Consider the following 24,022-nt stretch of genomic DNA (forward strand, 5'->3'; position numbering starts at 1 on the left):
AGAAGGTTGGATTATAATGTTCTATGAACTTCTGACACACAACACAGTAAAGCTTTTAGAATCATTTTCAGTTTTGCCATAATTATGATAAGAGACTTGTTGGCATGAATCCTATGAATCCAAAGAATGAACATCATCAATTTACTTTATCTCCCTATAGGCACACTTTTCTTGATACCTAATATATGTGAATGCTTCACAAAAATCGATTTTCATATTAAACCAACCAGCCACCAATAACACTGCCACTTACATAATTGTCATCCATGCCTTTGCAAACAGGATCACAAATGGATCTCCTGTGCCATACCTACCATGCTAACAATATTTCACACAAATCTGATATCAAAGCAATTCTCTTATTACACAGTGCACATCTAGACAAGAACACTAAAATGCATTCTTCACCAGTCAACTAGCTTTTGCCATGCACACAAATGAATATTCTTCCAAAATTCCCTCTTAACATCAACACCCACTCCCAGAGTGCTATTGCACTGTGCAGCCATTCAATAAAATATCTTTGCCTCTCCTTCAGCCCCTTCTACTCCCAATTTCTTGCCCCACTGGGTCTTATTGGGAGATGACACATCTATACCGCGTATTCACTTGGAAGCTCCTATTCCAACCCTATTCAGCTGTGGTCAACATCATGCACTACTGTAGTAACTGCTTCATGAATCATTCCATCTCAATCTTTGTCCGTCACTACCTTTTCTTAATGGCTCAGATGAGAACCACACATTCACTTCCCTTCAGTCCTGAGGCTCCTGCCCCCCTTTCTCCCAAATATCCAACATTCCCTGTCCTCATCCCCCTTCCCAATCCCTTAACCTAATGCTCTGCCTCTGCCCTTGTTCCCAATCCCATTACCCATCTTCAACTTCTTACTCTCACTCAGCTGAAGGACACTGTGTCCAAAATAAGAAGACTCTCACATTGTATCTGTCAGGACTGAAAGGAAGTGTTTCACTCTGAACCAAATGTCACAAGGAGAGGACCAGTACAGTGGCAAATAACATTAGATTCCCTCTCTCATGACAGGCATTATTACATGTGTTCTGTGCTTCTAAAAATAAATAATAAAATAAATAAAAAGGAGACACAGTTGCTGTTCACAGTTAGTGGTGAAGTAGAAAAATCTCGCTATGGACCCGAGGCCACCCCTGGTCCATCAACTCTTACTTTTTCTTAGAATATGATGAAGTATCAACCATGGAAACATGATACAGTAATGAAAATGGCCTCTGAAGTTCCTCATGTCTTTTCTGTTAAGTACTTGTCTTTCCTCTTACTACTGTCTTTAAGTCAACAACGTACTAATGATGATGGAAAAGATATAGAAGATCAGTACTGAACAAAATATAAGTTAGTGTGCATACTGGAAAGTTTTAAATAACACTTCATAGCGTTTAAACATTTTTAGTAAGTTATTTAATTATTTTCACTGGCTTATAAATTACAGTTCTCAAGATAGTGGTGGACTATAAAATAAATGTAACCTGGAAAAATTCTAGTTTGTCATCCTCTTGGAGGTCCAGCATTCCGTATGCTCTATCGAGCCAGGCTTCGAACTCATCCACCAAACTGTTCCATCGGCGCCAGTATGCAACAACTTCTTCTAACATACTTTGCACACAGCGAAGCTCCATAGATACACTCTTCCACCGTTCAGCAGTTTCACGCATGAAGTGATCTATCAACACACTTTCTCGTTGATCTAGAAAAGATAATGCACATCAATAACATTAAACATGTGTTATCTGGTTTCCGAACTACTATGTTTAACATATTCCCCTCATAGACAACCAAAATTGTTTATTTTTTACAACAAACAGGAAAAACTAGAACAACTGCAAAATTACCATGAACATAAGTAAAACTTTTAGTGTGCCCAAAAGCTGGATTAGCCATCACACAGCTTTGATACAATTGGATATTGGTGTAAACTTCATAGACCTTTGCAACTACTGGTTCTATTGGAGGTGGAATGGCTTCACTTTCTTCTGGCTTGAGAGCTAGGCCATCCATAATATTACAAGCAGACCTATTCACTTGCATAGCTTTCAAACCAAGGTATTACTTGGGATTTTTCACATGTACAAAGTACTGTCATATGTGAAAGATACCACAATATTCTGATAATCAAATTCAGAAGTTTTTGATTGCCATCTGACACCAGACAGGTCAACACACTGTAATCAGTCTTATAATTTATATCAATGGGAGAAAATGATTATATTAAAATGTATGGTTTATGTAAAAATCTTCAGACTATTTTCCAATGGTGATAGCCACAGGTGGTGAATGGAGCAGGTACCATCTGTTGAAACATGAACGTCAACTGCTCCTTAACTTCAGAATTTATATGTGTTATAAAAATATATCTGTAGAAATCAATTAGCAAATTTTAATGATAACTTTAGCATCAAGCAATCAGCAGCAATGCAAAGATTTTTCTCTTCACAATACTGATGGTCTTATTCTTTTCTATATGAGACATTCTTCTGGTGAAACTGGAGCCATAGATTTAGAAAATTAAAAATATATAATTAGCAGATAATAAATCCAAATTGACTTCTGACTGGTTAACAGGCACAGGCAGACATACTGATATTTGGTGCATGAGGGTTCCATATTTTTTGTTTGCCTTCATAACATGAATAGTTTTCCCCCCTCCCCCCCTCCTCTCTCTCTCTCTCTCTCTCTCTCTCTCTCTCTCTCTCTCTCTCCCTCTCTTTTGTCTGAACCTTACCTACATTTCCTTCTCGTTTGTACTCTTCTACAACCTTCTGCATGTCAATATATGCTTTATTGAACTCCTGGAAGATCCGGTTACGAGAAACGAAGTTTCTATATTGGTCCAGCAATTGTTGCACTTTTTCTTCACGGCCATATTTAACAGCCCAACCTCGCAATTTTGACTCCGTCAGATGGAGGAAAGCTATGAGGCAACACTGTAAAATTTGAGAAACATAAAATTAAACATCTGTAAGCATCATAACTTACATAAATGTGTCTGTACTGTACTTGAAGAAAACTACACAATTTAAAAGATGCAAAAACAAACTTTCATTTACAAATACAAGACAATCAGTTCTTGAGAAATTTCGTTTTCGTTAAGAGGTGTTATAAACATAAATGATTATTATAACAAACGATTCTGAATGCTAGACTACATAAGAAAATATTAAAGTTAATTCACAAGAATTTTCTATATTCCTAAGCTGCTTAAAATATTTCAAATGAGGATATAAATGATAACAGATTGAAGTTTTATTTATTGTTCTAATAAGTTACTGTATCAGATAAGAAAATGGTATCTTCAAGGAAAAATGTGGCAGATATAGTCACATTTTTCCAACATCATTATATAAAGTAAGAGTAGAACAAAATATGCCAAAGTGCTGACTGGGAGGAATAGCACCAAACCAGAAAGTAACTTTATGTGATTCTTTGGGCTTTCTGATGGACATGTTGATATGTCATGTATTTTGCCAGATATCAAAGTAGTTATACACAATATTTCAACAACATGAGTTGTTATCTTCATTAGTTTCTAAACCAGAGTACTAATTGAATGACATGGGTCCAGTATTTATATCTGAGGCCTTCCTCTTCCATGGGCAGTTCCAGGTGATCTATCTGCAGTCTGCTCCCACTGGAAGCTCATCTTCTGTCTGATGTACCACGCAAAACACTGGTGGTTCATCTTCGCTCCAGTGCAACAGATTACACACTGGTGTTCCATTTTCAGTACAGTGCCGTTCTAGGTGTTTCCTCTGTGGTCCACTCCCTCTAGAAGCATCCTGTGATATTTCATCTTCAGTTTGGGTGTTTGCTGTTTGTTCCTTACCTTCACATTCGCAGTTCTTCTGTTGCTGCCTCCACTGCATTTTCAGCAATTCCAGTGCAGGATTGCAGGCTCCACTGAGGTGATACCCAATGTCACGACTCATGAGGTTTTCCACAAGCTCTGTAAGACTTTCTTATAACACTGTCTTAGTACTTTGGAGCTGGTGATGGATGATTTCATTGCCTTCTTAGTCAGGTGTGCCTCTGAAGTCCACTGTTCTCATTGTTTGGCCAATGTATGACATGCCACATTGGCAGAAATATTATAAATTATTGGTTTTTGTAGTTCCAGGTCATTTTTCACATTGCTCAGTAGTCCTCTTATTTCAGTAGGTGGAGAGAACACACACTTGGCGTTGTGCTCGATTAATGCAGGGAGGCAGAAACAACTGTGGTCTTAAACCACTGTTGCCTGCAACAAAACTAAATTTATTGTGCAGGATGTAGATGTTATGCATCCTGAGAATCCTGCTGATTTTGGCAGGGCAGGTACACCATGGTACTTGCTTCTTTTGCCCTTCTTCTAGATCATGTGGCAGAGAGGTCGTGTATTCATTTTTGCAGAGCAACGATTGTAGGTGCTCTATTTCTGCTGCCAAATGATCAACGTCTGACAAAGTGTGTGCTCTGTGGACCTATGTCTTCAGAACTCCATTCTTCTGTACTTGGTGGTGACAACTGTTGGCTTGCAGGTACAACCCACTGTGTGTAGGTTTCTTTTTAACAAATACATCCAGAAATGGCAACTGGCCGTCATTTTCCAGTTTCATGGCGACTTTAATATTTTGGTGGTGTAAGTTATGATGTTCCAGAAACTCACTGAACAACTCCTTACCACGAGGCCAGATCAAAAGGTATCATCCACATACTTGAAGAAGCAATCTCTAAAACTGCCTCTTCAGATCTCTCCATGAACATAATGGCAGCCACTGGATACACCAAGCTGCCCATTGCTACACACCATGTCTGCTCATATTTTGGTCCCTATACAAAATATAAGTTGAGGTTAGTATACGGTTCCAATGGGTCTGGTGGAGAGGGATACTACACCAAAATTGTCCATTATATCACATTTTGTGATGTTTAGTTGCTTGAGACTTTGCAAGAAGTCGTCCGAATTGCAGATGAGGTGAATACACTTCCCCACATATGGGAACAGTAGTAACTTCAAGTGCTGGCTATATTTTGTGCCAATGTTGCTGACGATTGGGTGTGGTGGCATAACCACCTTGTGTAATGTCAGCAGCCTGTAAAGTCTAAGTGCAACTGGCACTCTATATCATAACTGTTTGATGACCTTGTTAGTCATAATCATCTTCTTGTCCACAGGGTCACGTTCCAAAAGTGTGTACACAGGGTCCTCCCAGAAGATGACACACTCTCTCATCATAATTAGTCTGCTGCAAAATGACTGTTGATCTACCTTTATTTGCTGGTAACACCAGAATGTTGCTGTCTTCCTGGAGCCTCTTGAGTGCAAGCTCTCATCAGTTGAGACGTTTGATTTTGGAGGCTTCGCCTTGATGAATGCTGTGCAAGAGTTTATGGAACATGTTAACTCAGGCCACCCAAATATTAAGTTTACCGTGGAACTGGAAAAGGATGGCCTGTTGCCATTTCTGGATGTACTTGTCAAAAAGAGAGCAGATGTATCATGTAGCTACAATGTTTATTGCAAACCTTCACACACTGATTTATACCTGTAAGCCAGCAATTGTCACCACCCAATGCAGAGAAATGGAGTTCTGAAGAGATAGGCCCACAGACCACACACCTTCTCAGATCGAGATAGTTTGGCAGCACAAAAAGATCATCTACAATCAGTATTCTGCAAAAATGGATACACAGCTAAAAAGATTCAAAAGACCCTTCAACCAGCCACTTCACCACATGATCTAGAAGAAATCCAAGATGAAGCAAAGACTGTAGCATACCTGCCTTGTATGGGGTATATTTTTGTTAAAACCAACATGATTCTCAAGATCCATCAATCAGATGTGTGTTCTGTCCACCCACCAAAATAAGAGGACTACTGGAAACTGTGAAAGATGACCTGGGGCTATGAAAACCTGGAATTTATAATATATCTAGCCATGGGCCAAACATTAGGACAATAGACATCAGACGCAAAGAACATCAGGGACACACCCACCTAAGAGAGGCAACTAAATCGGCCATTGCCCAGCACTGTCTATAACTCAATAAATCTGTAAACTATGATGAAATATGGGTTCTGCCACAGAGCTGGGATAGTGTTATAAGAGTGCCTGTAGAGATAAAGGTGATGAAAAACCTATTGAATCATAAGACTGGGTACCAACTCAGTAGAGCCCAGGACCCAAAACACAAAGGGGGCAGCAGCAGAACTCCACAAAATGAACAACTGAGAATGTGAATACAGGGGATCAACCCCAGGCACAGTGGAACAAAGATGGAATGTCACAGGATGCTTGTAGTGGGAGTGAACAGCAGATCGTACTCCTCGAACTACAGGAGCAAAAACGGAATGCAAACATGCAAATGGGTGCAATGGACCAAAGATGAACCACTAGCACTCAGCCTGTTGCATCAGTTCAAAGGGAAGATGCGTAAGGGTGCTTCTAGTGGAAGCAAACTGCAGATGGAACACCTGGAACCAACCTGAGGGTGAAAGCTATGTGTATGAATACTGGCCCTGTTCACTCAATAAGTATTCTCAGGTAGCACCTGAGGAAGATAATGTGTCACACTGTCAAAATATTGTGCATGAACAACGCTGATATCTGTCAGAATATTCGACACCTCAAGACGTCAAGTAATTTTATCATTAATATTAAAACAGAGTGAAGAACATAAATGTCATATTTTCTGTCAATGCTATAGGTAGTTTAAGACAGTTTCCATCTTTTCAGCCACTGCCTGTCATAGTGATGTTATTAGCCAATAATGCAAACAAATAATCCCAATGAGAGTGTAGTGTCATTGTGTTGGTATGTGAGAGTGAGTTGTAAAATGATATAAACTGACCAATACACTTTGGGGTGGTTACAGCTGGGGTGCTATTATCTTCTACTCAAGTAATGATCATTCAGATATCTGCCACATTGCAACATGGAAACTAACAGGGCTTCCTTTCACCTCTGCTGCTCATGGCGTTTTACTGGCAGTGTCCAGAAAATGAATTTCTATGGAGGTACCACTATACAAATCTAATGACCCATACAGTATTTTCTGTCATTGTGGCAACAGTGGTCATGGTTTTCATGAGACAGCATGTCTTCAATTATGAAATACACAAATTTCTGTAATATGTACTACATAAAAGCTAAACATAAATAAAATATTTCACATTTCTCAGCATATTGGCTTAAAATAGCACAAATTACACATTTTTCATTGACCAAGTAGTTATGACAGGCATGAGTACAGTTAATTAAAGAGCATTCTAAAAAGAAAGAGAACACTATACACTCCATTACCTTATGCTCAAGGAATTTCAGTCTGATGCGCCTCTTTGCTGCTTTTGGACCAATTTCTTCCAATCGTTTTGCCATCATTTGGAGTTGCTCAGGTGGAACATTACTAGCAAGTGATGAGCTTCTTGCTTCCTCAAACTTCTTTTGTACAGCAGGTAGGTCAGCAAAGAAAGCCTGGAGGAAGGATAAATACAATAACTGAACTTTAACATCACACACATTTGCCATGCTGGTCTTCATACTTTCTAATGCTTGCCAATTAATTAATGGTTCCAAAGTACAATACACATATGGAAAGATGGGCAGTAAAACTAAGATTACACTGCATGTGGAATGTATTTATTGTATTAGATTTGTAGTCATTTGATAAACCTCACAGAGCTGCTGTCATATACTGGATTTCCATGGACGAAATTTTTTTCCGGGACACTTTATGCAGTGGATTATAAATGGAATGGTATTAGCCGAGCTCTTTCAGGTTCTATAATTTTATAGGATTTGGAGTAGATGTTTATATTTGAAAAATAGCCCTTGACTAAGGATTTTGGTCTTTCAAATGTGGTACGCAGAGAGGAGCCATGAATTCCTTGTTCACTGCAGCCAACATCGAGACACAACAAATTTAACATACAAATTAAAAATAAAATATACCTTGTGTTCTTCCAGTCGTCGGCTGATAATACTGGCTGTTTCTTCATTCATGGCAGTGGGTATATCATCAGAATCAATAAGGGCTTCTGCACGGGCAAGCCACTGCCCTACTTCACCCAAGGCACCTGGCAGACGGGAATCTAGCAACCACAGCCAATTCCGCAGCTGCAAGGAGACATTGGCAACTGATAAAAAATTGGAATAAACATCCTAAATAGCGAAATCAGGTTGCAATTTTTACCCTTATCATCACAAATTCTGGAAATATTGAAGTGCTATCAATCCAAGCATTTCCATGAGAAAATTCAGTTGATATACAGAATCCCAGTGTAACAATACTTCAGGCTGATGAGAATATTATGTAAATGATTGACTGCTACCCACCATATAGGGAAGACATTGAGTCTCAACATAAAGACTGCTTTTTAAAGCAAAAAACATGCACACATTCACACAAGCGCAATTCACATACACATAACAACAGTCTCTGGCTGCCGATATCCAAGATTGTGTGAATGTGTGTGTTTTTCTTTTCTACTTTACAAGAAGGCATTTTGGCTGAAAGCTCAAATGTATAGCAGACTTTCTGTTGTGCTTGTCTGTCTGTGTCTCAATGTCTCCTCTATAAGGCGAGTAGCAATCTAACCTTTCCATAATACTGACAATATTGTCAAAAGGATAAATTGCTACTTACCCTATAGATGAGACACTGAGTCACAGACATGCATCCCAAAGGGCTGCTAAACAAGTGGGATTTTGGCAAAAAGGCCATCTTCTAAAGGAGACAACACACACATTCAAAATTAAGGAATGGGGTGGTTCTCTGCAGAGTCAATGAAGAAATGAACAAATGGAAAACAATGACAAGAAGAGGAAGGAGGATGATAAGACATGTTTTATGGCATTGTGGAATTTCCTGCATGGTATTAGAAGGTGAAAACTGTAGAATACAGAAATTGGAATACGTCCATCAAATAATTGAGAACATTTGATGCAAGTGGTACTATGAGATAAAGAAGTTGATGCAGGAGAGGATTTTGTGGTAGGGCACATCAAACCAGTGTCAAGGGTCCAGCATCTTAATCACTGCACATCTCCCTTGTTCACTGTGTAAGTCACGCATCAATTACTTCCCAAGAACTACACTTTCATTGTCAGCTAACTTGTCAGTGGTAACATAAAAAAGAATGGTAGCCTTAGTATTTCCTCTGAAAAATTATAGCTCTGGAAAACATTACCATAACATTTGGCATATTAACAGCATTATTCCATTTATGTATTCTGTATTTACCTGTGCTTGCAGTTTGTACCATAAGCTTTCAATTTCTTTCCATGATTCATGGGTAATACTGATCATGCTTTGAGATTCCACTAATCGCTTCAGCTTCTCGTATGTAGGCACTCTACTATCAACTTCATTCTTAAATAACAGGAAATCCTGCAAGGCAAAATTTAGTTAGACTTATATTCATATAGGCCTATGAATATTATTAACGTGTTCTTTATAATTACTAACCTTACAAGCAATACTTACAGAATAATTCATTGATAATGTATTTGTTTGTTGAAGGTGTTCCATGTACTGTGTTTTTTGCAAAAGCCAAGTTATAAATTCATTGTACTCTGTTTCAATTGCAGCTAGTGTACTAGACCCATCAGCAGTCTGAAAGAAAAGCATTGTTTAAACACTGAATGTGGTACAACCAACGATCACTGCATTTGACCTGCAGTAGGTATTCTAAATAAAATCAATGTACAGTCTGTGCTAAAATATTCTATATTTGTATCAACATAGTATGAATATATAAAACAAAGAATTACTTCTGGAAGCAAGCATCAGGTGACACTATTAACATGTACCTTAGGTTCTGGGTATTTGTGTAGGAACTGTGCCACATATGTCATAATTGACTTCTCATCAGGCCTCGGCACATCCACATCCTCCGGATCCAGGAGTCGAGCAATACCCAGTTCACTCTCTGCAACACTGAATGCTGTCTCGAGGCGTTCTCTATTACTCGCTTCACGCATTGCTAAGATATTTACAAGGTTTGCCTTTATGGCATCAATTATCCCAAGGAATGCTACACCATCCCTCCAACTAGGTCCAAAGTCTTTTATCTCTACTCCTAAGTCTCTGTAAAATACAAACAATATATTACTTATAGGTCCAACAATTATCTGAATCATTAACATACCTTAAATGAAACACAAAATTATAACAACTTTAAACAAAAATCACTATCTTAAACATAACATTGTTAGTGGTTCACATTATGTAACACAGACTTACTTAGGTAAGGCATTGGTCACCCACTGCATAAGTGCAGTTCGGGCACCCTGACGGTGCTTCTCGTCAACCATGCGACGCTCTTCAGCTGAGCGTGGGACACCAACACTCTCTAGGCTGCTGGCACTACTACTGTAGGCCCGGCTAAGGGATTCGAGAGCTCGGGTGTTCTCCTCAATCTGCAAAATAGGGCACAAAGTTGTATAGAATGTTAATGAATCCATCAAAATAGTGACATACTGCCCCAAAAACAAAACTTTAAGTTAGTTGACACATTTCCTTGTGTTCTTGCATTACAGGGAAAGCAATTCAAGATCTCTTACTAAAGTCACATTTTACATCCCAAACTGTTGTCTAACCCAAAGGACATACATTGTGCTGATGTAAGGAACTGAAATGTGTGAATTACTGTTGCAAGACATATCCATATTAAATATTTGCACCAAGTCACTGAACAAACTGCTGAATTTAAAGTGCAGGTGGCTACTTTAAGTCATGCAATGAATTGAACAATGCAACTTTACCATTTTTTGAAAAGGCATACATAAAAAATCAAATTTTTGAGTGAGTACCTTGATAACAACGTATCACTTGTTTCCTAGTGCTAACACATTATATTCACCGAGTATGAAGTGGTATTACGCAAATTATGTGTATGTGTAGTCAGTGTTCACTACTTGTACCATGTATAGTTGTGAAAGATCGGCCCCATGACGACATAACTGTCATTCACGTGTCAACCCTGCAGACAATGTTTTAATAATTTCGAGAATCAGGTTATGTTTGAAAGGAAACATGTGTTTTTACTTAATTCAGTCGACTATGATCATTGCGCACAGGAAACCAATTGGCCTTTTCAGTGCCCGTTGGTCTGCAGTTACAGCATCTTCGAGGTTCCTCTCTCGTCCAAAAACAGGACGCGCGATTTTCGCGGTTGTCACTAAAATTTAAACACAATATAAAGTAACACGAATAATCCACAAAATTAAGGTCGCGACCATCAAAAATGTTTTGTACACGCGTTACCGGCATATAATTTAAAACGGTTTTTAAATTTACGAATGAGCTGTCTTCTTAACAAACGTCAAAAATAAGGCACAGAATATCAGTCACATACTATCTCTTACAGGAATGGAATATATTTATTTATTCCGTATCATTAGCCAAGTATTCTATAATTTTCAACATGCAATCCTGCACCAACAAAAGGCGATTTATGTTTCAACAATTATTTCTGCTCATTATCGTCGATACACAGCAATGTTAGGGAAGAGTTTAGTTGGATGTCTCAGCTGCAACGAGGACTGAACTGACGGAGTCGTTAAGTGCATGATGCAATTTCCATGTAAATAAAAAAAATCAATTATTGAAGTGGAGTCACAGTATAACATGTTAGACTGCGGTGACGTAGTACATGAGCAACCCAGTGTCATCGTTTAGGATAGTGCATCGATACCTATGTCCCGCTAATCACAATGCTAGTCTGCTGTTTCCGTACGGGTGTAAATAACATATTCTTTAAACAGCATACTAGTACCTTGCACATAACTTTAACATTTATTTTGAACCACAAACAGTGACTTGTAGCACACACCGTCAGGTGGCTTGCGGAGTATGGATGTAGATGTAGAGTTATTTTATTTTGAGTTATAGTGAGTAACTTAACGTATTTTTCAAGTAAATTATAAGCACTGAAGACCTCTTGAGTAAAGAACCGTTCTAAGCACACGGCACATCCATCTACAAGAAAGACATATAATCGTGTATTAATAACCAACTAATTCCATTCATGGTCTATGGCACACGGTCCAGTCGCAGGCTGTCTGTCTAACGGCTTCTACGACCACAAAAATTTTATTTTCAATATTTTGTACACTTATTGAGCAAGTTTAAAAATTTAAAATGTCGTTATAATTTATTCGTTCAGAAGTATAATCTTATGTTAACACAGAGAAGTAATACAGTTACAAACGTTGTAAATAGCTTGAGGCAGCATAGCTTACTTAGCGCAAATAGCCAGACTATATTCGCACAGTATTTTAGAAAGAGAGCACTTAGCGATTTCCAACAAACTTTAAACATAATTTCAAAGTTTTTATTTTTACATTTTTCTCGCTTACTTGTTAAAAAGCGTTAGAAGCTGTTTTATACATGAGCGTTCGATTCTTTAATCGGGAACTTACTGGTACAGTCGAAACAAAATGATCTACTTTGAGCAAAATGACCACCTCTGCGACAACCAACGGGGATTTCGTAGTGTTGCCACGTATTTGTAGCAAAGATTGTAAGAGATTGGAGTAAAGCGCAGATGAAGAACTGCCAAGCGCTATAGTCAATATTGTGGCTTTAGACATTGCTATGTAGCGTGGCTTTGTCACTGAGGTGCACGAACCACCGGTGGAAAGGATTTCGGCGTTATTTTCCAGACATCATAAACAAACCTGCCCGACATATCTCCATTTTCCACAAGACCGCCCATTCCTCTTGTTGCACAACGCAGTCATATCCTGTGGACGAAGAAGTGTGACGGCTTGCTGAGTCTTACAAGGTACAGCGATTCAAGTAGACTCTGCGGAACTTGGCTGTGCTATACTTACATGTGTGTTCACCATTTGACCCAATCCAGAGAGGAGGAAGAATGTGTGATATTTTAAGGTCGAAAAGATGTCCTCTACATGCAGCGGGGTATTCTCTTGTGGGTCGCAACACAGCGCAACACGTAATCATAAGAGCCACGAATAATACAGTCCATTTTGGCACAGCTGCACGTTAATGGGTCAAACCGTAGACATGAGACCCGCCTTGGTTCAGTCCTAGACTTTTAAAAGTCTATTCTACACTCTGATTTCAGGATGATTCTGAGAGGTTTACCACATTTATGTAGTCAAATGGTGGCTCTGCGTTCTTCTGTACTCGTGCCCGCGCGGTTTGAGGCGTCATGTCACGGATTGCGCTGCCACTCCCGCCGAAGGTTCGAGCCCTTCCTCGGGTATGGGTGTGAGTGTTGATCTTGGCATAAGTTGGTTTAAGTAGTGTATAAGTCAAGGGACTAGCGATTCACACACATTTTACTGTACCCAAACAACCCCCCAAAAATGGTTCAAATGGCTCTGAGCACTATGGGGCTTAACATCTATGGTCCTCAGTCCCCTAGAACTTAGAACTACTTAAACATGACTAACCTAACCCGGGTTCGATTCCCGTCGGGGTCAGGGATTTTGTCTGCCTCGTGATGACTGGGTGTTGTGTGATGTCCTTAGGTTAGTTAGGTTTAAGTAGTTCTAAGTTCTAGGGGACTGATGACCATAGATGTTAAGTCCCATAATGTTCAGAGCCATTTGAACTAACCTAAGGACATCCCACAACACCCAGTCATCACGAGGAAGAGAAAATCCCTGGCCCAGAAACAACCCAAAAAATGTAAATCTTAAAATACGTTTTGTTCAACTTTGGTTATGCAGTTCAACGTTAAACAATAGAAGGCAAAAAATAATGCAATAAAACGATCTCAATGATCAGACGTAAAGTTTTGTAAGCAAACAAATCGCTATAGATGCCGCCATAGCTGAATAAGTGTTGCTTAAAGTTTAATTTCCGTTTCTCCATTCCGAGGAGACTTAAAGAAGCGTATTTTTCTGGTTACTTTTCTCGAGCGTTATGCATACTGAAGTGACGAATGGAAATTTGTATCAAGGCTGGGATTCAAACCTGGGTCTCCTACAAACCACTATGCTACGCTGGCACAGAGATTCTGTACAATTGCACAGAGTACCCAAGCAAGCCTTCCTCTTCAATGCAAATTCCCATTTACATCTCAGCCCATTTGGTATTCCCCCTAAAATTGAATGGAATTACATAGGCTCTCCAGCTGCATTGGAAAAACCAAAAGCACATATGCCTGGGTTCCAGGCAGGATCCCCTGTTTCACTCAATACTGAAGTGCTATTCCTGAAAAGTTGGAGAGCCTCTGCAATGAGTTTAGTGGAATACAAAGTGGGCTGAGATGTGAATTGGTATTAGGATTGAGAAGGAAGGCAAGCTATGGCAGACCGTGCAGCTGTGCAAAGCCACCGTGCCAGGGTGGAGTAACACCTAGCGTGTGCCTAGTGAGCAAGAGAGCTGAGTTCGAATCCTGGCTTTGCTACAAATTTTCATTCGTTGCTTCAGCCGGTATTGTACATCATAGATGTTTGAGATTTGAAAAGGTCTCTGGAATTGTATAGATTCATATGGATTTTCTCAATCATTTAGATTTTGTTTTTGTTTCGGATTTTTTATTTTTAGTGTAAACGTAACACCCTTGGCAATGAGTAAAAATATTTTTTTGTGGTTACCTCGTTAGATACCCAGGATTTAATCATTACAAGGATGTAATTTTAGGTGTTTGTTGTTGTGGTCTTCAGTTCTGAGAGTGGTTTGATGCAGCTCTCCATGCTGCTCTATCCTGTGCAAGCTTCATCTCCCAGTACCCACTGCAACCCACATCCTTCTATATTTGTTTAGTGTACTCATCTCTTGGTCACCCTCTACGATTTTTACCCTCCACGTTGCCCTACAATACCAAATTGGTGATCCCTTGATGCCTCAGAACATGTCCTACCAACCGATCCCTTCTTCTAGTCAAGTTCTGCCTCAAACTTCTCTTCTCCCCAATCTTATTCAATACCTCCTCATTAGTTATATGATCTATCCATCTAATCTTCAGCATTCTTCTGTAGCACCACATTTCGAAAGCTTCTATTCTCTTCTTATCCAAACTAGTAATCGTCCATGTTTCACTTCCATACATGGCTACATTCCATACAAATACTTTCAGAAACGACTTCCTGACACTTAAATCTATACTCGATGTTAACAAATTTCTCTTCTTCAGAAACGCTTTCCTTGCGATTGCAAGTCTACATTTTATATTCTCTCTACTTCGACCATCATCAGTTATTTTGCTTCCCAAATAGCAAAACTCCTTTACTACTGTAAGTGTCTCATTTCCTAATCTAATTCTTTCAGCATCACCCGACTTAATTCGACTACATTTTAGGTAACTGAACCAAAAACATGTCAATCTCATTAATAATACTAGTTGAAAATGAAATTTTTTCTTAAATGTGAATGGTTTTCTGACGTAGTTTTTGGTGCTGATTTCAGATAAATTTCTTAGAATGTTCAGTCATTGGCAATTTTGACACAAGTTAAGTTCTTCTTTGAGGTAGGCAAAATGTATTTATTTAATCACTATAATAAGGCCAGTGTTGTTTCTGAAAGTTTGCAACGTAACCTGCTACAAAAAGGTGTTTAATTTTACTGTCTTATAATACGGCTACCTATATATGTCGGTGATACTGTAACGTTGAGGCCTACTTGTTTTTACAGTTTTTTTCACGCAAACTTCAGCAAGGAACGGTAAATCGACTGGTATCTGCTTTTGCGCATTTCATGGCTTCAAGATGTTATATTAATTTTCCTGACCAGCTCTGATACACCTGTGGTAAACTTACTAGGAAAACATGGAAGCGGCCGCGCGGGATTAACCGAGCGGTATGCAGCTGCGGAACTAGAGGTCCTTGGTTCAAATCTTCACTCGAGTGAAAAGTTTACTTCTTTATTGCCGGCACGGTAGCTCAGCGTGTTCGGTCAGAGGGTTAACTGCCCTCTGTAATAATAATAAAAAAAAACCAAACTGAGTGAATGGATCAGTAACGAACTTCAATGGGCGTCAGGTGACGTCCGCCACGAACAACTGAAACGAACAATAACGAACTGTGCCGCTGGTCAGGGTGGAGGTTCGAGTCCTGCCACGGGCATGGGTGTGTGTGTGTGTGTGTGTGTGTGTGTGTGTGTGTGTGTGTGTGTTTGTCCTTAGGATAATTTAGGTTAAGTAGTGTGTAAGCTTGGGGACTGATGACTTTAGCAGTTAAGTCCCATGAGATTTCACACGCATTTAAAAATAGAAGCGGGTAATCTCAGAATTTTTCAAAGACGTATATTTTGCTTACTTTGACGTAAAGGTTGGGGATCATTACAAGTCATGGGCCACATATTTAGTGTGTTCAACTGGTGAAGTCCCTGCTTCATATGCAAACGGACAGGTGTGCAAAAGACCAACATTCGTCTAAAAAAATCTGACCAATTAAAATGTCAAAAGTTGGAGGGAAAAACCTACAAATCGAATCAAAGGTGAGGAAAAAAGTAACTTTTGCCCCCGCTTCATATAAACCTTGGCGTTAGGTAAGAAGTTATTAAAGCTTACCAAAAGGTGACACTTTCAAGTATGTGGCATGTATGTTACCACGACTGTCAGAATCTAACGACAAAGAAGGGGCTTTTATCAGCATTGACGCTCGTAAACTAATGAAAAACGTAATATTTGATGACAAAATGAATCGGAATCAGAATCTTTACTGTCCCATAACATACACAATTAAATCAGAGATGTAATGCACAGGGGTAACTTAAACATCATCTTAGATGGTATTACAATATTTTTTTTTTAGTCCAACCCAGGATTCGTTTTTAACGTCAGTTAAAGCAGTTTACTGAAGTTAACTTTATTCAGTCGTATTTTTTCCTAGACAAGATTTTTTTTTCAGAAATGGTGTTCGTGTCCAGCAGTGTAGTATGAAAATGTAGCACATTCAGATCAGTAAAGGGAGCAAAATGTCACATTGCTACTGACGTTTCCTACTCCACATTTTATTCAAAGGTAATCATAATTATAGGTTATGCATTAGTTAATTCCTATAATTAGATCTCCGATTGTACATACCAAATTAAATACAAAATGTCCCGTTTTATACCCTAATGTTATCGCAAAGTTTACGAGGGTTTAGTAACTCAGGGTCAATCCCACTTTTTGTTTAAAAAATTTCTTAAGTTTAGCGAAGCAGTAGCATTAACAGCACTCCTATGTTTTAAGTGTTTTCACGCCATCTTCAATATCACTCTTTCCTTTACATGCAACAGAAAATTGTCCACATAGTGTGCAATCATTGTAATTGCCATTACACAAATTCAAAAAAATTGTATTCCTGTTGCAGGCTAAAACTGAACACACACTTTCTTCTGCCCATTGCTCAACGATGGGACAAAAAACGAACAGAGGTAAAACGATCAAAAATGTATAGACGATTGCTTCAAACACGAAAACAACAAACACATTTCCCCTACTCTGTTGCGAAACGACTTACGTGGAAAGTTGTGGCGGAATCGGTAGCCGTGCCTTCCCACTGACGTCAGCACTTGCTCAAAAGTCTTGTGGAGGAGGCACCGCCGAATATTTAAAAACGCGATATCGAAAATATGAGTCTAAGATTTAAAGAAAATTCTCAAATCCCGGACATTTTTGCGCCCACATACATTACCAAGTCCAGCACTAACAAGGGCTGTTGGGGTAATTCCGGACAAATGGCGAGTCTAATCTTGGATATTCTTTAAACAAGTTGTCAGCAAGTTTCTTGGCAACTGCAAAGATCTCGAGTGCGAGAATCAGTAAGAAACGTGTTGGTTTCGAGCCCTCATCGAGTTTGAAGCTGTGCTTTCTAGCCCCTACTTCAGCTATTTTTTAGGGAATCTAGGTTCTGTGAGTGAGGAACAAGGGGGAAAGATTCCCTTAAAACCTTAAACAAACGGAACTGGGTACTCGGACCGATGGGATGTCAGCACGATAGCTGACTACTGCTGGATGCTGCATAGGGAGTGTCCTCGATCAGTGCACAGAAGAAGACGTAATTAGGGGGAAAAGAGTAAACGTTATGATAACATGCCTTTGTAATAGACTTCATTCAAATGTTACGAGTGCCGTATTTTTTCATGTTTTTTTTTAAATACAGTTTTTTTTAATGTATGTGTCTTGTACGAATTTTCTGGATGTTCATCATTACTCTGTGAAAAAAACATTATGTGGTAGAGGATAATCGTTAACATTTCTGAACTTAGCATATCAAAAAACATTAAAATACTCAAAATGACTCCGAAAAATATTGCAGACTATAAATTCGTAGAATTGTGCAACATAAAATGATGAAATTAGCACATACTAATGAAATATGCATACCCATTTAGGCATAGAAGTAATCAACCCTAAAACATTGTATGGATATCCATTAAATAATTTGAGATCGACACTTTTGTAAGCTTTCTGCCCGATTTAAATCTTGTAGCAAGAAGCAATCTCAGCTTTACCGAAACAGTTAAATCAAAACTGAAGATTTTGTAATCTTGTCTCTTATATTACAAATTTTTGCAGACACCCTTGGTCGACACATGGGTACACCTAAGGCAGGAAACAAAGCATCTCACCAGACAATAGGCGCCTTCCTGGGCATATCATTGTAGATAAAGGAGAGGCCTTCAGCAATGCGATTGGCGTTGGCCTACACGCCATAAATTCGATTGTCGAGACGCGCTGGTATATCAAGCATAAGGTAGTGCACAGGAGAAAAGGTAAAGGTTCTCCTACTGTGGGACGATTTGCTGCTGTTCTGTTTTGACACACTTCAACACCTGCTAAAACATCACTCAAGACTGAATATGAGCATAAGAAATGAATCATACCCACTGTCATACGCATTTATCCCAGTCAAGGGCTCTTTTCACACAAGCAATTGCATCTTCCGGAAATGCTGCCATACTTAATTCACAGCGTGAAAGCTAGGAATTTCTTGATATCAACTCATTGGCTATACACCACCTGATAACGAAACGAACTAATGTACCTGAGTAAAATACCACTCCCAGTGTTCTACTTGCCTCAGTGTAACAATAATACCAAGTGAAGCACACCTGTGATAAACAGTATTAGAGCCGCGCCGAGTGGCTGAGTAGTTTAAGGCGCCGTGTCACGGATTGCGCGGCCACTCCCGCCGGAGCTTTGAGTCCTCCCTCGAGCATGGGTGTGTGCGTTGCTCTTAGCATAAGTCAGTATAAGTAGTGTGTAAATCTAGGGACCGATGACCTCAGCAGTTTGGTCCCTTAGGAATTAACACACATTTGAACATTTTATATACTAGAACGGCAGACCGTTGTCCTTAATCTTATGGGAAATACGCACTGCTTAGCCTCTATCTCAGAACAAATTATTAAGTAGTTTCTTAAAGGACAACTAACCCCAACAGTCCAAAACGTTTCGAGATTGGAGTAATAAACAATACAGAAAAGTTAAGATGGTGGTTCAATGCTTAGTTATTCTAATTGTCTCCCTCGACTAGAGTGCAATGCACAGAAAGTTTATACAACCACGTTCAACTGCCACGAAATTACTCCCTTGGGATGTCATTCAACTCGGGTCTCACACTGGCTTGAATGTCTGTCTGTCGAGTGCACATATGCTGTTTATAGTTACGTTCTGGCTAAATGGTTCAAATGGCTCTGAGCACTATGGGACTTAACATCTGTGGTCATCAGCCCCCTAGAACTTAGAACTACTTAAACCTAACTAACCTGAGGACATCACACAACACCCAGTCATCACGAGGCAGAGAAAATCCCTGACCCCGCCGGGAATCGAACCCGGGAACCCGGGCGTGGGAAGAGAGAACGCTACCGCACGACCACGAGCTGCGGACAGTTGCGTTCCGTAGTTACTGCACTAACGTCACTTCGTTGGTTGATTTGGGGAACATCGCTTGTACAACTGATGAACGAACAACTGACTGGTCGAAAGCACATCTGCTGTTTATAGTTGTTAGTTCGAGCTGCCACTGTAGTTACTGCACTGACGCCACTAGGTTGGTTAAATTGGGGGACGTCCCTTGTACGCCATTTGTCATAGTATGTCTTGAAAGTTTATATCGTTGATACGTCATTAACTGACGTTAAATTATAAGGGTGACGTGTTCGCGATAAATCTTCAAGGCGCAGTTGCATACTGCAAGTTATAAAGCAAAATATTTAAATACGTGAAAAATCTATATGGCGTCTCGCGCATCGAGAGTTACGTCATTTAGACATCACTTCTGTTGATATAATTCTGCTATGATAATTCATTTAGCTACACTAATTACTTATTGAAACGACTACCGCTTTCGGAATCTCAAAATCAGAATTTCCCACTTATGGCGAACGTGTGTCGTGCACTGGTATCAGTTATAAAATAGGATAAATCAACATAGAGAGTTCCAAATCGACACAGAGAGCTCCACCTTCAGACGTATGAAATTATTGTATTTGGTAAAACACACAGCCAACTGCGTAGTTGGCTTTCCTGTCCTAGCGGAAACATTTTCCGCCAACATGCAGTGATTGGAGCTCCTGCACTGACTGGCCTGACTGCACGTTATGTTACCAAATAGAATTGCTTTACGCATCTGAAGATCAAGAGAACTTTTTAGTCTGGGCAACCACAGTCTGGATGTACTATTTTGAAGATAAAACGGCTTCAAGCGTAAGTCTGTTAAAAAATTGCGGAACATTCGTTATTTCGTGCATTGGTGTGTTCGAGCGAAGTGCGGTTGGCATCCCTGCACACCGCTGTGTTTAATGTGTAACTTCCGGAAGTTCCATTGTTGTGTGTGTGTGTGTGTGTGTGTGTGTGTGTGTGTGTTGTACTGAGTAGAACGTTATGTCGTATAGCTTGCGAGTTAGAAGAGCAACGCATCTGCATAAAATTTGCGTGAAACTCAATAAAACGTTTACGAGTCACACCTAATGATGCAGTAAGCCTACGGTGATGAGTGTTTACGCCGTACTCACTGTAATGAATGGTTCATACGGTTAGTTTTAAGTACTTCTAAGTTCTAGGGGACTGATGACCTTAGCAGTTCAGTCCCATAGTGCTCAGAGCTTTTTTGACTGGACGAAAATTATAGATGACTCTCGTTCAGGACGCCTATCGACGTCTACCGACCATGCTCATGTGAGGAACGTCAACGAAATTGTTGGTGCCAATCGTTATCGTGACTGTCCGAGAGATTGCAGAAGAATGTAACATTTCATTTGGATCATGTCATGATATCCTGATACAGCATCTGCACCGTGTTGCCACAAAGTTCAGAAGACGGTTCTTGAGTCAAGGTCAGCAAGACCTTAGCCTCGCAGACTGTGAAGAGCTTTTGGATCGCGCGAGATGTTCCTTAAGTGAACCGTAACTGCTGTTGAGACGTGGGTCTTTGGTTACAATGTTGAGACCGAGGCTCAATCTTCACAATGGGTCAGGAAAGGTCCTCCAAGATTAAAATAAGCTCGTCAGGTAAGGTTAAACAACATAGCCAGGCTGACAGTTTTCTTTGACTTTTAAGGATTAATACACACTGAATTCGTGCCACAGGGACAAACTGTTAAACAATGGTACTATCGGGATGTGTTGCGACGTCTGTGAGAAAATGTGAGAACGAAACGGCCTGAAATGTGGCGAGACAATTCATGGCTCATGCATTACGATGACGCACTAGTACATAAAAAACGAAATCACTGTGCTGCCTCATCCTCCGTACACTTAACAGCTGGCCGCTATGGATGAAAACCCCGTTGAAAGGACAAATATTTGCGACGATAGACGAGATAAAAGAAAATTCAGAGACGGCGCTTCTGCGAAACCTTGTCACGGTTCGCGCGACTTCCCCCTTCGGACATTGGAGTCCGCCATTGGGCGTGTGTGTGTGTGTGTGTGTGTGTGTGTGTGTGTGTGTGTGTGTGTGTGTTGTCCTTACCGTAAGTTAGTTTAATTAGTGTGTAAGCCGGAAGTAGAAACGGCGTTGGGAGCTGTATATTACACTACTGGCCATTAAAATTGATATACAAAGAAGAAATGCAGATGATAAACGGGTATTCATTGGACAAATATATTGTACTAGAACTGACATGTGATTACATTTTCACCCAATTTGGGTGCATAGATCCCGAGAAATCAGTACCCAGAACAACCACGTCTGGCCGTAATAACGGCCTTGATACGCCTGGGCATTGAGTCAAACAGAGCTTGGATGGCATGTACAGGTACAGCTGCCCATGCTGCTACAACAGTACCACAGTTCGTCAAGAGTAGTGACTGGCGTATTGTGACAAGCCAATTGCTCGGCCACCATTGACCAGACGTTTTCAGTTGGTGAGAGATCTGGAGAATGTGCTGGCCAAAGCAGCAGTCGAACATTTTCTGTATCCAGAAAGGCCCGTACAGGACCTGCAACATGCGGTCGTGCATTATCCTGCTGAAATGTAGGGTTTCGCAGGGATCGAATGAAAGGTGGAGCCACGGGTCGTAACACATCTGAAATGTAACGTCGACTGTTTAAAGTGCCGCCAATGCGAATAAGAGGTGACGGAGACGTGTAACCAATCGCACCCCATACCATTACGCTGGGTGATACACCAGTATGGCGATGACGAACACACGCTTCCAATGTACGTTAACCGCGATTTCGCCAAACAGGGATGCGACCATCATGATGCTGTAAACAGAACCTCGATTCATCCGAAAAAATGTCGTTTTGGCATTCGTGCACCCAGTTTCGTCGTTGAGTACACCATCGCAGGCACTCCTGTCTGTGATGCAACGTCAGGGGTAACCACAGCCATGGTCTCCGAGCTGATATCCATGCTGCTGCAAACGTCGTCGAACTGTTCGTGCAGATGGTTGTTGTCTTGTAAACGTCCCCATCTGTTGACTCAGGGATCCGTTACAGCCATGCAGATAAGATGCCTGTCGTCTCGACAGCTAGTGATACGAGGCCGTTGGCATCCAGCACGGCGTTCTGTATTACCCTCCTGGACCCACCGATTCCATATTCTGCTAACAGTCATTGGATCTCGACCAACGCGAGCAGCAATGTCGCGATACGATAAACCGCAATCGCGATAGGCTACAATCTGACCTTTATCAAAGTCGGAAACGTGATGGTACGCATTTCTCCTCCTCACACGCGGCATCACAACAACGTTTCACCACGCAACGCCAGTCAAAGGCTGTTTGTGTATGAGAAATCAGTTGGAAAATTTCCTCATGTCAGCACGTTGTAGGAGTCGCCGCCGGCGCCAACCTTGTGTGAATGCTCTGAAAAGCTTATCATTTGCATATCACAGCATCTTCTTCCTGTCGGTTTAATTTCGCGTCTGTAGCACGTCATCTTCGTGGGGTAGCAATTTTAATGTCCAGTAGTGTAATTGTGGAGGAGAGTATTACGAAGGAGGTCATGCACAATAAGTCAAAGATAAGTGTAGAAAAAATTTGTGGAAAAGTTCCGTAAATTTTTTGAACAGGCCTCGTATTTACAGGCACGATCGTTTACGCACCATTATAGCTGCAGCACCATGTCCTGATCAAGGAAGAGAATGGTATCACTCAGCGTTTATAGTCAGTAATTTTTCGCTATGTAGCGAACATCAATTTCAAAATAGCATAAGACAGCTTAAAACGCTCCCCTGATACGGTCTCATGATACCTGGTGAGTTAAAGGGTCCCTACTTACCGAAAAGTGGTCAGAAATTGGTAGTATAAGATTAACTATGTAATTACTTACAATTAATCAACACCGGTCCCTCTTTTATCATCGCAAGTGCTCCCACTGGTTGTGTAATAACAGGCGGCCCGTTACACATCCAACGCGAGTGTTTGCGATGGTACATCAGGGACCAGTGCTGATTAATTTCAAATAATTCCACTCATGATCATGCACGACAGGTTTTTGACCACTTTTCGGTGTAGAGGGAACCTTTAGCTCACCAGGTATCAGGGGAGCCCTCTATGTTGATTTATCATATTTTATAATTGACGCCAGTGCACGACAGGCGCTCGCGATAAGTGGGAAATTCTGGTTCTAATCCCGGTTGGCTACAAATGTTC

At 40.3% G+C, this 24,022-nt stretch overlaps 1 protein-coding gene across 6 annotated transcripts in view; it reads right to left on the reverse strand.

The window, feature by feature from the left end:
- LOC126278964 (muscle-specific protein 300 kDa) overlaps positions 1–24,022 on the reverse strand; it is a 1,270,985-nt gene that overhangs the window by 460,448 nt on the left and 786,515 nt on the right. For all 6 annotated transcript variants that reach the window (XM_049979256.1, XM_049979254.1, XM_049979257.1 and 3 more), the window contains 8 exons: positions 10,255–10,430; positions 9,822–10,098; positions 9,496–9,624; positions 9,253–9,399; positions 7,962–8,126; positions 7,314–7,484; positions 2,756–2,957; positions 1,503–1,720 (listed from right to left, as the gene is read on the reverse strand). In XM_049979256.1, the coding sequence (XP_049835213.1) occupies positions 1,503–1,720; positions 2,756–2,957; positions 7,314–7,484; positions 7,962–8,126; positions 9,253–9,399; positions 9,496–9,624; positions 9,822–10,098; positions 10,255–10,430 (1,485 nt within the window). The remainder of the gene's footprint in view (positions 1–1,502; positions 1,721–2,755; positions 2,958–7,313; positions 7,485–7,961; positions 8,127–9,252; positions 9,400–9,495; positions 9,625–9,821; positions 10,099–10,254; positions 10,431–24,022) is intronic.

Source organism: Schistocerca gregaria, chromosome 6 (assembly GCF_023897955.1).
Source record: "Schistocerca gregaria isolate iqSchGreg1 chromosome 6, iqSchGreg1.2, whole genome shotgun sequence".
Taxonomy (NCBI): Eukaryota; Metazoa; Arthropoda; class Insecta; order Orthoptera; family Acrididae; genus Schistocerca; species Schistocerca gregaria.